General features: G+C 49.0%; 1 protein-coding gene across 1 annotated transcript; it reads left to right on the forward strand.

Annotated features, from left to right (window-relative positions):
- Positions 1–7,510: 7,510 nt before the first annotated feature.
- Chst2 (carbohydrate sulfotransferase 2) lies at positions 7,511–12,936 on the forward strand. The gene has a single exon (XM_075964986.1). The coding sequence runs from the start codon at positions 7,649–7,651 to the stop codon at positions 9,239–9,241; it is 1,593 nt and encodes a 530-aa protein (XP_075821101.1). The 5' UTR covers positions 7,511–7,648; the 3' UTR covers positions 9,242–12,936.
- The last annotated feature ends 1,428 nt before the right edge of the window (positions 12,937–14,364 follow it).

Raw genomic sequence — 14,364 nt, forward strand, 5'->3', positions numbered from 1 at the left:
TAGGTGAGGAAGTCCTGGATGCTCAGGGCCATAGGAAGCCATGGCCCAGGGCTCTTGAGAAAGAGTAAGGTGGCGGAGGTGATGCTATTGATTCTGATGTGGGGCTGGGACAGAGAACAACAGAATAATTTTGGTTTGTGTTTAGGACAAAATTTCCAGTAGTTTCTGAAATGATTCTACACAGATTTCTGCCATTTATACTGTGTATTTAGGTGAAGTGTTCTTAGCACCGATGGTCATATGATACAAATATCTATCTGCCCTAAAGAGTGTTGAAGATGCTCTCGGTCTCGCAGTATCAAATGCAGACTAAGACTTAATGCTCTCTATAAAAATAAACAACCACATCAGATGATTGGTGTGTGTGACGGTCAGTCTTGACTATCATCTTGATGAGGTTTAGAATCACCACGGAAACAAATGTCTGAGCATTTTGTGAGGGATTTTCCAGAGTAGGTTGAGGTAGGAAGTCCCATCTTCGTGGTAGCATCACTCTATGGGATGGGATCTTAGATGGAATAAAAACCAGAAAAAGCACTAAACTGTATGTAGTATTTACCTCTCTGTTTCCTGACTGTAGAATTGATATGATCAGCCACTTCCGGGTCCTGCTGCCAGGACTTCTCTGCCACCACAGACTGCACCCATGAACTGGGAGCTGAAATAATCTCCCACGGACTGCACCCATGAACTGGGAGCTGAAATAATCTCCCACGGACTGCACCCATGAACTGGGAGCTGAAATAATCTCCCACGGACTGCACCCGTGAACTGGGAGCGGAAATAATCACCCTTTTTTAAAGCTGTTTTTGTCACAGACCTTGTCCAAGAGAGACTAGTAGCCGATAAAGTATGTAAACTTTTATTTGTGTCAAATAATTATTTTAAAAGAAATTTCTTTGTTAAATAATATATATTCACATATAATATTACCAGTAGATATTTTACTTGCATACTATTTTATATGCCTGTGTATCTTGGGTTATATGAAATTTTCTCAGAAGGGGGTCATGAGAAAAAATTGTTTAAGAAGCCACTGAATTAGGGTCTAGGAGGAAAGGTGCAGAAACAAACACAAGACTTTATTGCCAACAACATCCGGTGCTAAGGCAAGAACCAGGAGGCAGACAGCTGGTCACAACGGGAATGATTCTGTTCAGTTGAACACATCCAGGTGGGGTATGGGGCGGAGCGTGCTTAACTGGGGATGATACCAAAAGGGGTTCACTTGGAAACTAGCTATGTATTTTTAGCAAGTAAATCGGAGCTTACTTCTCCTACAACAACCTTTTTCTTTTTAAAAATTCTCTCATATATTACATCCAGACCACAGTTTCCCTCTCCCCTCTCCTCCAAGCCCCCCTCCCACCCCACACCTCTCCTCTGCCCCAAATCCACTCCTCTGTTTCCCTTCAGAAAAGGGCAGGCCTTCCACGGATATCAACCAAACATGGCATATCAAGTTGCAATAAGACTAGACACTTCCCCTTATATTAAGGGTGGGCAAGACAACTCAGTAGGAAGAACAGGTCTCAGAAGCAGGCAAAAGAGTCAGAGACAGTCCCTGTGCCCACTGTTAGGAGTTCCACAAGAAAACCAAGCTACACAACTGTAGCATATATGCAGAGGTCCTAGGTCAGACTCAGGCAGGTTCCCTGGTTGTCGATTCAGTCTCTGTGAGCCCCTGTGAGCCCTGGTTAGTTGATTCTGTGGGCCATTTTCTTGTGGTCTCCTTGACTCCTCTGGCTCCTTCAATGTCCCCCCACCCTGGTCTTCTGCAGGATTCCCCAAGCTCCTCCTAATGTTTGGCTATGGTTCTCTGCATTTGTTTCCATCAGTTGCTGGATGAAGCCTCTCCGATGACAACTGGGCTACTCACCCAATGAGCAGAGTATCAGTAAGAATCATTGCATTGACTTTTTAGGGTTTTTTTGTCAGTTGAGTTTGGTTCTATCTTAGCTTCCTGGGCTACCCTCTGGGTCCTGGTTCTCGGGGGTGAACTCCCTCTCATGCTATAACTCTCAAGCTGGGTGAGTCATTGGTCGGCCACTCTTATAATTTCGGCACCACCTTTACCCCGGCGCATCTTGTAGGCAGGGGCTGGGTGGTGTCCCAGACCCTCTACTGGAACTCTCACCTGTTTTCAGGAGGTAGGATTTTCTTTTCTATCTTCCTCCTTTTTTCTTTTTGGCCAGTCATGTTTGGTTCTATCCTATGTCTCCAGGCTATCCAGCTTCTGGTTCCTGGCCCTCTGGGCAGCCACAACGCCCTTTTAAGCTGTTTTTTAAAGTTAAAGGTTAAGAAAACCCCACTTAGGAGACTCTGTGACCTCTTCATTGGATTCTGGTCCAACTGCGATGCTTGTTGCTTGCTTGCTTTATTTGTTTACTCACAGACTTATTTATTTTTATTTTCTGTGCATTGCTGCTTTGTCTGTATGTCAAGCCTGTGTACTGTGTACAGTGTCCAGAGGCCAGACAAGGGTATCAGATACTATGAGACTGGAGTTGCAGCTGTGAGCGGCCATGTGGGTTCTGGGACTTGAACCCAGGACCTCCAGAAGAGCAGCCGGTGAGTGCTCTTAACCTCTGAATCCTATGGCCAGACCCACTCTGGTTGCTTTTTGAAGATACCGACCTCGTTCCCACTCAGGATCATGTACCTGTGGTGTCAGCAGCATCCACTTCTCACGCCCTCAGTTTCCCAGGAAGCACCCTCATCCTTGGCAAGGATCACTTCTCCTTTGCAAAGTCACCTCCCCAGTGTAAAGTAGCGGCTCCAGGCATCATCACAATACTTGCCTTTGGAGCAATCTTATTCCTTTAAACGCATAAGGACTGAATGTCTCCTAGTCCATGAAAGTGAAGAGCAGACTTGACTGTGTCTCCCTGATATCCTCCAGAACTTGAGCAGCACCTGATATTGTGCAGGTGCTGAATATTCATTAAGTGGACATTCTGCTCCTGGGATAAACACGACTTGGTTACAGAGCACTGTCCTTCCCGTCAATTTGATTAGATTTACTTTTCCCATATGTTTGTACACATTATGCATTCATCTACACTCATGGTCTCCCTCCTCCCACCCCGGCGTCCTTCCAGATTATATCCCCTAGGGTGAGCTGGGGGAGCACTTCCTCCGTTACTACTGTGTGGAACAGTTTGTACAAGACAGACGCTACCTAGGCCTTCAAAGTGTGGAAGCACCTTCTTCAAATCCCCCTGAGCCAGCTGTTTTTCTCATGGGAATATTTTAAATGACTGCCCCAGTTTCTTTATAATCTTAAGATTATTCAAGCTATTTCCTTTCGAGATTGGAAAAGGAAAACATTCTTTAAGATGCTCTTTGGGATGTGACCATTTCATCTAAAAAATGTCTAAACTAAATTTACTGGGAGTGATTACCTTTGGGTGTTCTTGGTCTGTGTAGTAGGTAGATAGATATATTCATATAAAATATATAAGGGGGGAGTCATTTGGACTAATGAGGGCAGTGTGTATTAAACCAAAGATTTCAGAACCAATTGTGTACACTCTTACTGCTCAGGAACAGCATTTCCCAAAGCAAATCTGGGCCCGGGGTTCACGCACAGACCTAGATGGGAAACAGCTGTGAGCATAGCATCGGGTTTCCCCAGTCCAGATTCTGACAGACAGAAAACACTTGATCTCTGCCACTTCGCCAAGGCTGGGTTCTGGCCTTCCACACCACAGAGCATTTCAAACCTTCTTTGTCCCAGAGCAGGACAAAGCCAGAATACCTGCCAGGAGTAGTTCCTATGCAAGGGGCACCAGACAGGACAGCTCAAAGGGCATTCTAGAAGAGATCAAATTATAATGAACTAAACAGTGTTTTGACACTTAGGACAGCCCCGAGGTCTGACGGGATTCTCTGCTTGTGAAATTGTTATATGATTTATTACATATACCTACATGTCTATATCTATATGTGTGTCTGCATGTGTGTGTCATCACTATACTCAAAGGACAGGAATTCCTGGGCGAATGCAGGTGGAAAGGCATCTAGTTTTTGAATATCATTAGCTGTCACAAAGTTTGGAATTAATCATGACACTGTGCAAATAGTAAAATATTTGCCAGCACGGAGAGGGTGGAGATGCCAGAACCTGTGAATTTATGCCAGCTGAGCACCGCAGCGGAACATCACTGTGGAGGCGGCTGACAAATGGAGTCACTATTTTGCCAACTCCAGGAAAGCCTTACACAATTGCATCAAAATTGTTTCTATGCAAACAGTTGTTTTTTAAAAGGGTCCTTACCTCAAATAACTGCTATTGAGTGCTTTCGGGGGAAGCACAAACCCAGGTATTAGGCTCTAACTCTTAGGAGGTATTTCTCTTGGAATAGTGATGGAGACCATAGGTGTGTTATTCTCCTTTTTGCTATTCCTGTTCGCTCCATCAGTTTTGTCTTTTCCATTCAAAACATAGCTGCAGGTTTGGTGGGGGAAAGGGCAGAGGGAAGAAGGGGGAGGTATATTTGCAGCAACAGTGGGAGGAAGGTGGAGGTGGGTAAAAAGGAGAGATAGAAGGCAACTCATTTAGCACCTACTGGGAACATCTACAGGTTTCAAAGCCCTGGCTGTCCTGGAATTCTCTGTAGACCAGGCTGGCCTTGAACTCACAAACATTGCCTACTTCTGCCTCCTGACTGCCACTACCGCCCGACCAGGGTTCATTTCTTCCTGGAGGAAGTAAAACAGCACATTTACTTAAGGAAGTTACGTATGAGATTCAATGGGTCTATGGATCAGTAAAGGCTTTGGTTATACCCCCAGAATCCACATGGTGAAGAGCCAACTCTGCAGACTGTCCCCTGACCTCCACATTAGTGCCGTGGCATTGTACCTTCCTGTATTATAAATGTTAAAAACTCTGCTCTCCCATCACAAATAGGGATGGGAGAACTGTCTTATCCATACACTTATTAAAACCATAAAGGAATATTTCAATTGAATACTTGTGACATTATGAATTTTTCCAGAAAACAGGACCAAGTCAAACCATTAGCATTTTGTATTACTTGTCTGTGTTTGTAGGGACAGGGGCATAATGTGTTAGGGAGCACATATGGACCTCAAAGGACACTTGTAAGAATCTGTTTTCTCCTTCCGTCCTGTGCATTCAGGACTTGAATTCAGATCCCAGACTTGGGTGCAAGTGACTTTAACCAAGGAATCATTTCGCTGATCCTACATCATGCTATTTTTATTTTTTAAAGCCCGAAACTAAACCCATACAAACCAAAACAACAATCGAAATAAGGCAAAAAAACCAAAACGAAACTAAACCAAACCAAATCAAAACTAGTTAAAGCCACAGAACAATATCCTTGTCACCCCCCCTCCCGCCCCCAACAGTCCCTGTACCCAGAACATTCTGTATGATTCCCGGAAGAAACATGTCATCAATGGATTTAGAAGGGTCTTCAGGCCGAGGGAGGCTGCTCCAGATAGACTAAGATCATTTTGCAGTAATGGTGTTTCACTTGTGAAAGCTTCAAAGGGACAGGGGCAATCAGCTTCCCGGTGATCCGCAGTTTACCACAGGGCTGAACCTCAGGACCACAATGACTCACCTTTCTGCCCGCCTTCTAGGTGGAAAAGGGAGTACAATCTTTCCCATGTTGCCCTCAAATCCTCACCCATCCTGCCCCTGCCATCACCTAGGGTTACTGTAGCTGCTCCACTTTATAGTTGGGGCTATGGTTCACTCTCGGTGCTCTCTCACAAGTTAAAAAAAAGCCAACGCAGATCAAACTAAAAAAGCAACTTTCAACGACCGAGAACGTTTTCCGTTGTGATCAAGTCTTTGATCTCTCTCTTCCTCTTTAAAATCAAGGGGCCCCGAAAAGTATTTTACTAGAAAATAAAACAGCGTCCACCCCTCCCCCAGCAGCCCTGTCTCAGAGGATGTTAGCAGAGGTGGAAGCTCCGCTAGCAGAGCAAGCCTAGAGCATCTGCCTGGGGAGGTGTGTGTGTGTGTGTGTGTGTGGGGGGGGGGGTGTCATCGAAACCTAGTGGCCTTGTCCTAGTCCGGGATACTCGGATAGGGTGCCGAAAAGCACACTCTGAATCCCTTCAGTGACCCTGGGGCCAGAAAGATTTATTACTTCCTCCTTGAGGGAGAAACCACAAGCCAACTGGAAAGGGCGAGCACCGGGGTCGAAGCCTCAGAACTGTGTTCTCCTGATATCCAGCGCTGCCGGGCGGCGCTGCTTCCTCCTTAGGAGGGGACACCAGTGCTGACCGCTGGGGACGAACGGGGGATTTCTGCCCAAACTTTTATCGCCAACTCTTCTCGAAAGCGAACACTGGAGCCGAATGAGTCTTGCAGTGGCTGAGAACCCAAGTCTCCGGCTGTGCAGGAGAGTCGCGAATCAGGCTCCAGGAGAACCTAGAGCTCTGTGACTCGCGGATGGCGGCCCGAGAGGCGCCGCCTTGAACCGGGTCGCATCTCCAGCCCCTAAGGAGGCGGCGGCTGGAGTCAGGAGCTGCGAGGAGGGAGGGTGTGGGACAGGCAGAGGAGGGGGGTAGCGTGGCGAAGGGGAGGAGCCGGGGCGACAGACGGCGGCGCGCACCAACCCCGAGCGGGCTGGCAGGAGCCGCGCAGAGGCTGGCCCGAGCGCGTTGCAGGCGCCCGGCGTAGGGGGAGTCGGGTAGCAGCATCCTCCCGGGCGCCGCTTTAGTGCGGTCGCAGCGGGGGCTTCCTCTACCTCGGGACTTCGTTGGGCAGAAGCAATCGGTGCCGGGGAGGGTCCCGCTCTTTTGCTTAAAGCTACGTGTCCAGGGTTCCTCCTGGGCCAGTTCGCAGTCACGGAGCGCCGGGGCTCGCCTGAGCCGCCTGCCCGGACATCCTCCGGGTGATGGAAGAAGCAGCCGCCGCTGCGGGGCCGCGCTGTACCCTCTCCGCCACCGCCGGAGGGATGGGAAGGTTCGCTGCGTGGAGGCCGAGTGCGAGCGATGGAGAGCGGATTAGCCTGGAGCTGGGACGTATCTAAGCTACTCCGCACTGTCGCCTCTAGCCTGCTTCGTACCTCAGAGCCGGGAGGGAAGCTGAGGTCCCGAGAGACTCGGGGGAGACGTCGCTGGAGCCGGGACGGGCCGCGCTCGGTGGAGTGCAGAGCAGGGCTCTGGGCCCGGTGAAAGTTTCCCCTTCTGAGCTGCAGGGCGCCCGCTGCCGGGAAACTCTGCCTAGGGCTAGGGCAGCGGAGTCCCGCGGCTCCCTCGAAGGCTTGGGGACCCCTGGCAAAAGAGAACCGGACAGAAACCGAGGAGAGCGCTAGTCGGACAGTCCACCGGTCGGAGATCCGGGGACACTCTGGGGCGCATCCGCTGCTCCAGGTAAGTGGGGGCGGCCCACAGACCGGGGGGTGGGCGTTACTCTGGCGGAGGAGGCATCTGGGCGGGAGACTGGGCTCACCCATTCACTTCGCTTCCCCTCGCAGGTCCTTCTCGGAGCCGCTGCCATGGGAGAGCCAGCCCTGGGCGCTGGGGACCAGCCGCCTCTGCCGCCGCGCCCGCCTCTGATCGGCGGCCCCAGTCCCGGCGCCCGCAGCCGGCCTGCAGCGTCCCCCTCCCGGGCTGCAGGGCCGCCTCCGCCGCGCCGCCGGCCCCGGCTGTGCCTGTGATGAGCCGCAGCTCGCCTCGAGCTCTGCCCCCGGGCGCGCTTCCCCGGCCGCTGCCGGCTGCGCCTGCCGCCGTGCAGCGGGCCCTGCTCCCGCCGTGGCCCCGGCGCGCAGGACGCCGCTGGCCTGCGTCCCCTCTCGGGATGAAGGTGTTTCGCAGGAAGGCGCTGGTGCTGTGCGCGGGTTACGCACTGCTGCTGGTGCTCACGATGCTCAACCTTCTGGACTACAAGTGGCATAAGGAGCCGCTGCAGCAGTGCAACCCCGACGGGCCTTTGGGTGCCGCGGCGGGGGCAACAGGGGGCGGCTGGGGACGGCCGGGGTCGCCTCCTGCAGCGCCACCCCGCGCTCACCCACGCATGGACCCCCGTACTCCATACCGCCCTCCCGCAGCCGGCTTGGGGGCAGTTCCCGCAGCCGCGGCGGGGGCTGTAGGAGCTGCAGCCTCTCCAGGCAATGGAACTCGAGGCACCAGGGGTGGAGGGGACAAGCGGCAGTTGGTGTATGTGTTCACCACGTGGCGTTCCGGTTCGTCCTTCTTCGGCGAGCTCTTCAACCAGAACCCTGAGGTGTTCTTCCTCTACGAGCCTGTGTGGCACGTGTGGCAAAAACTGTACCCCGGGGACGCGGTTTCCCTGCAGGGGGCAGCGCGGGACATGCTGAGCGCTCTGTACCGCTGCGATCTTTCGGTTTTCCAGCTGTATAGCCCCGCCGGCAGTGGGGGGCGCAACCTCACCACTCTGGGCATCTTTGGGGCAGCCACCAACAAGGTGGTGTGCTCCTCGCCACTCTGTCCCGCCTACCGCAAGGAGGTCGTCGGGCTGGTGGACGACCGCGTGTGTAAGAAGTGCCCACCTCAACGCCTGGCACGCTTCGAAGAGGAGTGCCGCAAATATCGCACGCTGGTTATCAAGGGCGTGCGCGTCTTCGATGTGGCTGTGTTGGCGCCGCTGCTTCGAGATCCAGCCCTGGACCTCAAGGTCATCCACCTGGTGCGGGATCCTCGCGCGGTTGCCAGCTCCCGCATCCGCTCACGCCACGGCCTCATCCGGGAAAGCCTACAGGTGGTGCGAAGCCGGGATCCGAGAGCCCACCGCATGCCGTTCCTGGAGGCCGCTGGCCACAAGCTGGGTGTCAAGAAGGAGGGTATGGGTGGACCAGCAGACTACCATGCTCTGGGTGCAATGGAGGTCATCTGCAACAGTATGGCCAAAACGCTGCAGACAGCCCTGCAGCCGCCTGACTGGCTACAGGGACACTACTTAGTGGTGAGGTACGAGGATCTGGTGGGAGACCCGGTTAAAACTCTAAGGAGGGTGTACGACTTTGTGGGGCTGCTGGTGAGTCCTGAAATGGAGCAGTTTGCCCTGAACATGACCAGTGGTTCGGGTTCTTCCTCTAAGCCGTTCGTGGTGTCAGCTCGCAATGCCACTCAGGCCGCCAATGCCTGGCGGACCGCGCTCACCTTCCAGCAGATCAAGCAGGTGGAGGAGTTTTGCTACCAACCTATGGCAGTGCTGGGCTATGAGAGGGTCAACAGCCCTGAAGAGGTCAAAGACCTCAGCAAGACCCTGCTTCGGAAGCCCCGGCTTTGAGAGGGTTTCCAAAGAGATCTGACACCCTCTGGAGACACCCACAAAGAGGATGGTGTTGTGTTTAAACAAACACAGCCCAGGCCCAAGCTGAGGAAGCCCACATATTCTATTATAGATATATAATATAAATAACCACACCGGCACTTGCTGTCAACGTTTTGAGTCAGTGAGTTTCAAGGAACAGCCTCACCACACACACACACACACACACACACACACACACACACACACACCTCAGAAAAGGCAAGACTTGAAAGTTCTGACAAATTACCCTGTCCCCTACCTCTTCTTCCTCTCCCCTTCTCATCCTCTCCCTCCTCCCTTCCATATTGAAGTGGAATGTCGTTAAATCAAAGTTCCAGTAACGCAAATCTTGTTTACAAATTTTTTGTGGCATCTGTGAATGTGTAAGATTAATTTGGATGTGGAGTGGGGTGGGTGGAGAAGGGGAAAGTGGTCCCAGAGCAGAAAGCCCCCACCAGGCTGGTAAACCTAGGAGGTATCCTTCAAAATAGACTTTTGTGTAAAGCAGCAAAGGTGACATGTGAGTATTAATAAAGAAGATAATAAATAATATTCTTTTTTATATTTGCCTCCATTACTCTGGGTTTACCAGTGCTACTTGTCTTGGTAACTTCAGGTGGCCTCTGCTCCCCTCCTCTCCCTACTTGGGGGATAGCTAAGCTGGGAGAAGCCTCTGCCTTCATAATAATTGGGAGTTGTTTTCTCACGTGCAATCCACAGCCTGCCAGCTGCCCAGGAATGGAAGCAGTCTTTTACAGGCAAAACCAGGCAGGGCAGAGAAGAGAGCACACACTACTTTCCTGTTCAGCTTTGAGGAGAGAAAGGAAGAAACAAGCCCTTGAGATTTGAAGGCATTCGGTTTTGGTTACTACTGTATTGTGAGTTGAGACAGGGTACCTTGAAGCAGAGACTGCTGGTTTTGTTCTGAAGTTGGTTCAGAAAGAAAAAAAGAGGAAAATTTAAAGGCATATGTATATATAGTTTTAAAGTTCTAATGTTTAGAATATGAGTTTCAAAATGGAGTGAATGCTATTGGCCCTGGTGGCAGCAATCTCTGTAGTTAGTGGAAGGACAGAAATATCCACCTGGAGTGTTTTTGTCTTTGACACAGTATCCGGAGGCATATTAAGGCAAAGTTGTAACTGAGGACTAGGGGGACACCCACAGGTTTTCTCTCCTCCTCACGTCCCATCCAAACCAGTAATACTAAAGGACAGGAATTTGAAATAGTTTGCTGGAGACTTGGGGTGTCCTGGAGCCATGGTGTTCTCCTTATTTTCCTAAAGGTAAATTTGCAAAACAAAGTACATGAGGCAGACAGTGTAGGATTCTAACTAAGAACTTTTAGATACTAAGAGGATTCTGAAGAAGAGGAAATAAAAATGAATTACTCTGGGATTCTGAGATTTGGCATTGAATTTCCCAGCAGTGGTTATGATACTCCCACGTCCTGAACTCATATTGTGCTGAAGTGTTCTGTATGGTGTTGTGTTAAGAAATTATGAAACCCAAATAGGAAAAACAGACAGTATAGTTGTATATTGCATATTATATTAAATGCGGTACAAGCCCAGTTTTCCTGCAGCTTTATTTTACAGTAATTTATTATGAGAATCTGGGAAGCCTACAAATGTGGGTTGAATGCTGAGGATTTTATTTTAAAAGAGAAAGAGAATATGTACATAGGGAATGTTTTAACATGAGGTGATTCTTGAGTTTAGTTATCATTGCAATGTGAAATCCAAGACGAAGAAACCCATTTTTTAAAAAAGGTGTCTTAGTATGATTATTTCCTAGTCTACTGAAATTGTTTGCCATGTCTTGTGACTGAGCTAGACAGCTATTATAACACTGCTCAAGATTTCCATAGTATTTTTATGGTAGTGCCTTCAGCAGCAGGGGAATCTTTGTAAGAGCTCTAATTTAAGAATACTTTAAAATTAAATGAACAAAATAAATATTAATGTTGGGTGACTATAGATGAAAAAGACTTAGCAGCAAATTAGGGTAGTGTCATTAAAAAACAATGATTCTGGGTAAAATAACCATTTAAAAACAAATTCTGTATGGCATTAGAACCAGCTCTTTTCAGCCACAGTGAAATTCATTTCTGGTTGAGCCGAAGGTTTTTAAAACAGCTCCCTTCTATTCTTTTCCAGCATCTCTAGCGACTCGAATCAACCTAGACTGGAATTATGTTTTGGGATCTTGTGTTTATAAGCTTTCCTAGATGCTATACAGAGCCTTTCTGCTTGCAGAGCCTTCATGGCCTCGGCTGAGAGGAAATTCTCAGCTAACCCCAACAGCTCTCCCCTCCTCTGTTTGCAGAGGTTCTCTCTGTATTTTCCTTGTTTTGTAGCAGCTGCAGTCTCTCCACTCTGCCACTCCTGGGCTCTGCAATTTGAAAAGGTGAATTGTTGCTCCTGGAGATTTGTACCTCGCTGCATTCTAGGAAAGTGAGCTGGGTGTTGTTCCCACTAGAGGCTGAGATAGTCATATCCGTGACATTTAGCTGCCAGAGCTCCGAGAAGCATTTTTGGCGTTAACAAGCTCTTGTCGGCCCCTGGTGCAAGCAGACCTGGGCCATGACAAACTGCAGCAGAACTGTGACCATTTCTGAGGCCGCGTGGTTGAAAGCAATCCTTTCACGTTGCCCAACCTGGCAGGATGTCCGTCAGCGGGAGGAAATTTTCCTCAGAGCAGCTTCTCTGCCAGAGAGATTCTGTTTGTGAGTTCGGCCTGACTGGTGACATGCCTGGCGTAGCCCTTTGACTTTGGAATATATTTGTTAATTAGGAAGCTCCATTTAGAGAATGAAATCCAGGCAGCACATCTAGTCAACAAATAGGAGTTTGGAACAAGACAAAGGTGCAGGCTTGGTGCTTGAGTTTCAGGAATCTCAGAACCAATGAAAGGTTGCATTCACACTGTCCCTTGGGTCCAGGGACTGGGGCAAATCTGTGCCCTTCAGTATTTCCCCCACAGTGAGTGCTTGTTACATACTTGTTAAATAAGTAAATGAAATGTGTAACTATCAGATACTGGAGATGTTTAGAGGGAAAGAGGAGAAGACGATGTTCACCTGTTCAGTGCCAGTACCAGGTCTCTGGGGGAGGTCGTGGCCTGCAGGCTCTGATAGATGGACGCAGCAAGCAATGGTACACCTGTGGTGTTTCCAAGGTGACCCAGCCCTTTAACTCCTACCAGGGAATTAGAAAGAACTGCAGAACTGATGAATGTGGAGAGGCAAATCCAAAATAAGGAATTCAGTATTTGTTTCCCAAACGGCACAGACACAGGAGAGCAGGGATCTGACATCTAACTGTGGATCAGAATTGCCCGGGTGCCTAGGCGTGGTCTGTGAAGTTTGTTTTGAAGAAACTGTGATGTTTACTATTTTGAGTGCTGTGGATGCATAGACTGATAAAATGTGCTGTAAGCTGTGGCCGGGCAGAGCAATGGCTGCTGTGGGAAAGTCCGTTCTGCTTTGGATACGGAGTGAGACAAGGGCTCCCTGCTCCAGTGTGTTCACAGCCTGGCTACAGTCAGTTCTGCCCTGTGTAGTTGTGGCTGGATTACGCTGCTGGTTCAAAATGAATGTGAATTTGGGTGAGACTATCAAGTTAATATTCCCTGGGAACTGGGCAATTAAATAAAGATCATGTTTGAAACACAGTCTCTAGACATGAATTCAGAAAGAGAAAGAGAGAAATGATACGTGGGTCACTTCATTTAGACATGGTAGCTCATGATGACATGTCTCTTGCCATCCCCAACCCCTCAACACACAGACCCATGCAATACCCTATATGGAGTTCTTGAACTTTCTTTAAGGGGTCTTCACCAAGAGACTTTCTTCCTTTCTTTTTTTGATGTTGAGGATTGAACCTAGCAAGACCAAGGCAAGCGCTCTATGATGAAGTCACATTCTCAATCTATGGTTTTTTTTTTCTTTTTGGGGAAAGGTTTTCATATGACTCAGACAGGCTTAACCTCATTAAACAGCCAAGAGTGACTTTAAGCTTCTGGCCTCCTGTTTCTACCTCCCAAATACTCGGTTTATCATTGTATACCACCATGTTTGTTTTGTATGATGTCGAGGATCGAATCTGGAACTTTTGTGCATGCTAGGTAAATTCTCTACCAACTGAACTGCAACCCTGGCCCCCAAGAGAATGCCTTAATATCTGCTAACAGTGCGTGATGAGCTCCTTTTGATCTCAGGCCTCTGGAGAGTCAGTGAGCAATCATTGTATCAGAGCCACGACAGTTCTATGTCAGGATCCAATGCGGATCGGCACAAAGGGACAGCTGCAAAGGAAGAAATGGCTTGAGCTGTGATGGGCTGTCCAGAGATGAATTCAGAGTTGACAGATCCCCCCTTGTCACTCACCTTAAGGAGAGCCCTTTCAAATTGTCAAGGCTAAGAAAATAACTTCCCTCCCTTGTGGCTATTCAGCTGCTGTTTTTGTAGCTCAAGGAAGAGCTACTGACCGGCTCAGCTGCAGAGTCTGCTGTGAGTCTTTAATAACAGAAGTCATAAGGCTTAGCATTTATCAAACCCCTGCATATCCTAAATCGGATTGTGCTCAAGAAAATGTTAAATTTGACCTAACACATTAAGTCTGTGCCATGGGGAAGTTTTGAGTCAGTGTTTGGGGGTGCCGGTGTTTATAAACTTGAAGGAACTTTAAAGGGGAAAGGCTGATCTATACAGTCGCTAATGGGACGATAAAGTGTAGTCAAGGTCAAAACATAACATTTGGTCAAATCAGTTACCTGCAAAAAATGTCAAAAGTATATGGGGGGCTGCTTAAACTACATGCCTGTGACAGTCCCTCTGCAAAGGGAATGATGGGTAAAGTAATCACTGTGACACCACTGGACTCAGAAACATTTTGTGAGGGCTCCCGTGTCAGGTGTATGGACAAGGCTTTATAGAAATTCACCTCGAAGTGGGTTTGTCTTCTGGATGGAAGCAGATGCATAATTTGCAATGTTCAGCACAAAGTTAAAACACCTTCTCCTTGTTAACAAAGTGAGTAGGCCTTTCAAGATGACAACCGCAGGAGATTAAGCCAACCGTGAAGCCTTCCTAA

This window comes from Microtus pennsylvanicus, chromosome 3, assembly GCF_037038515.1.
Source record: "Microtus pennsylvanicus isolate mMicPen1 chromosome 3, mMicPen1.hap1, whole genome shotgun sequence".
In the NCBI taxonomy this organism is placed as follows: domain Eukaryota; kingdom Metazoa; phylum Chordata; class Mammalia; order Rodentia; family Cricetidae; genus Microtus; species Microtus pennsylvanicus.

What these genes read in the sequence shown, in the direction of transcription:
- Chst2 (XM_075964986.1), top strand. Translation starts at nt 7,649, where the DNA reads ATGAGCCGCAGCTCGCCTCGAGCTCTGCCCCCGGGCGCGCTTCCCCGG.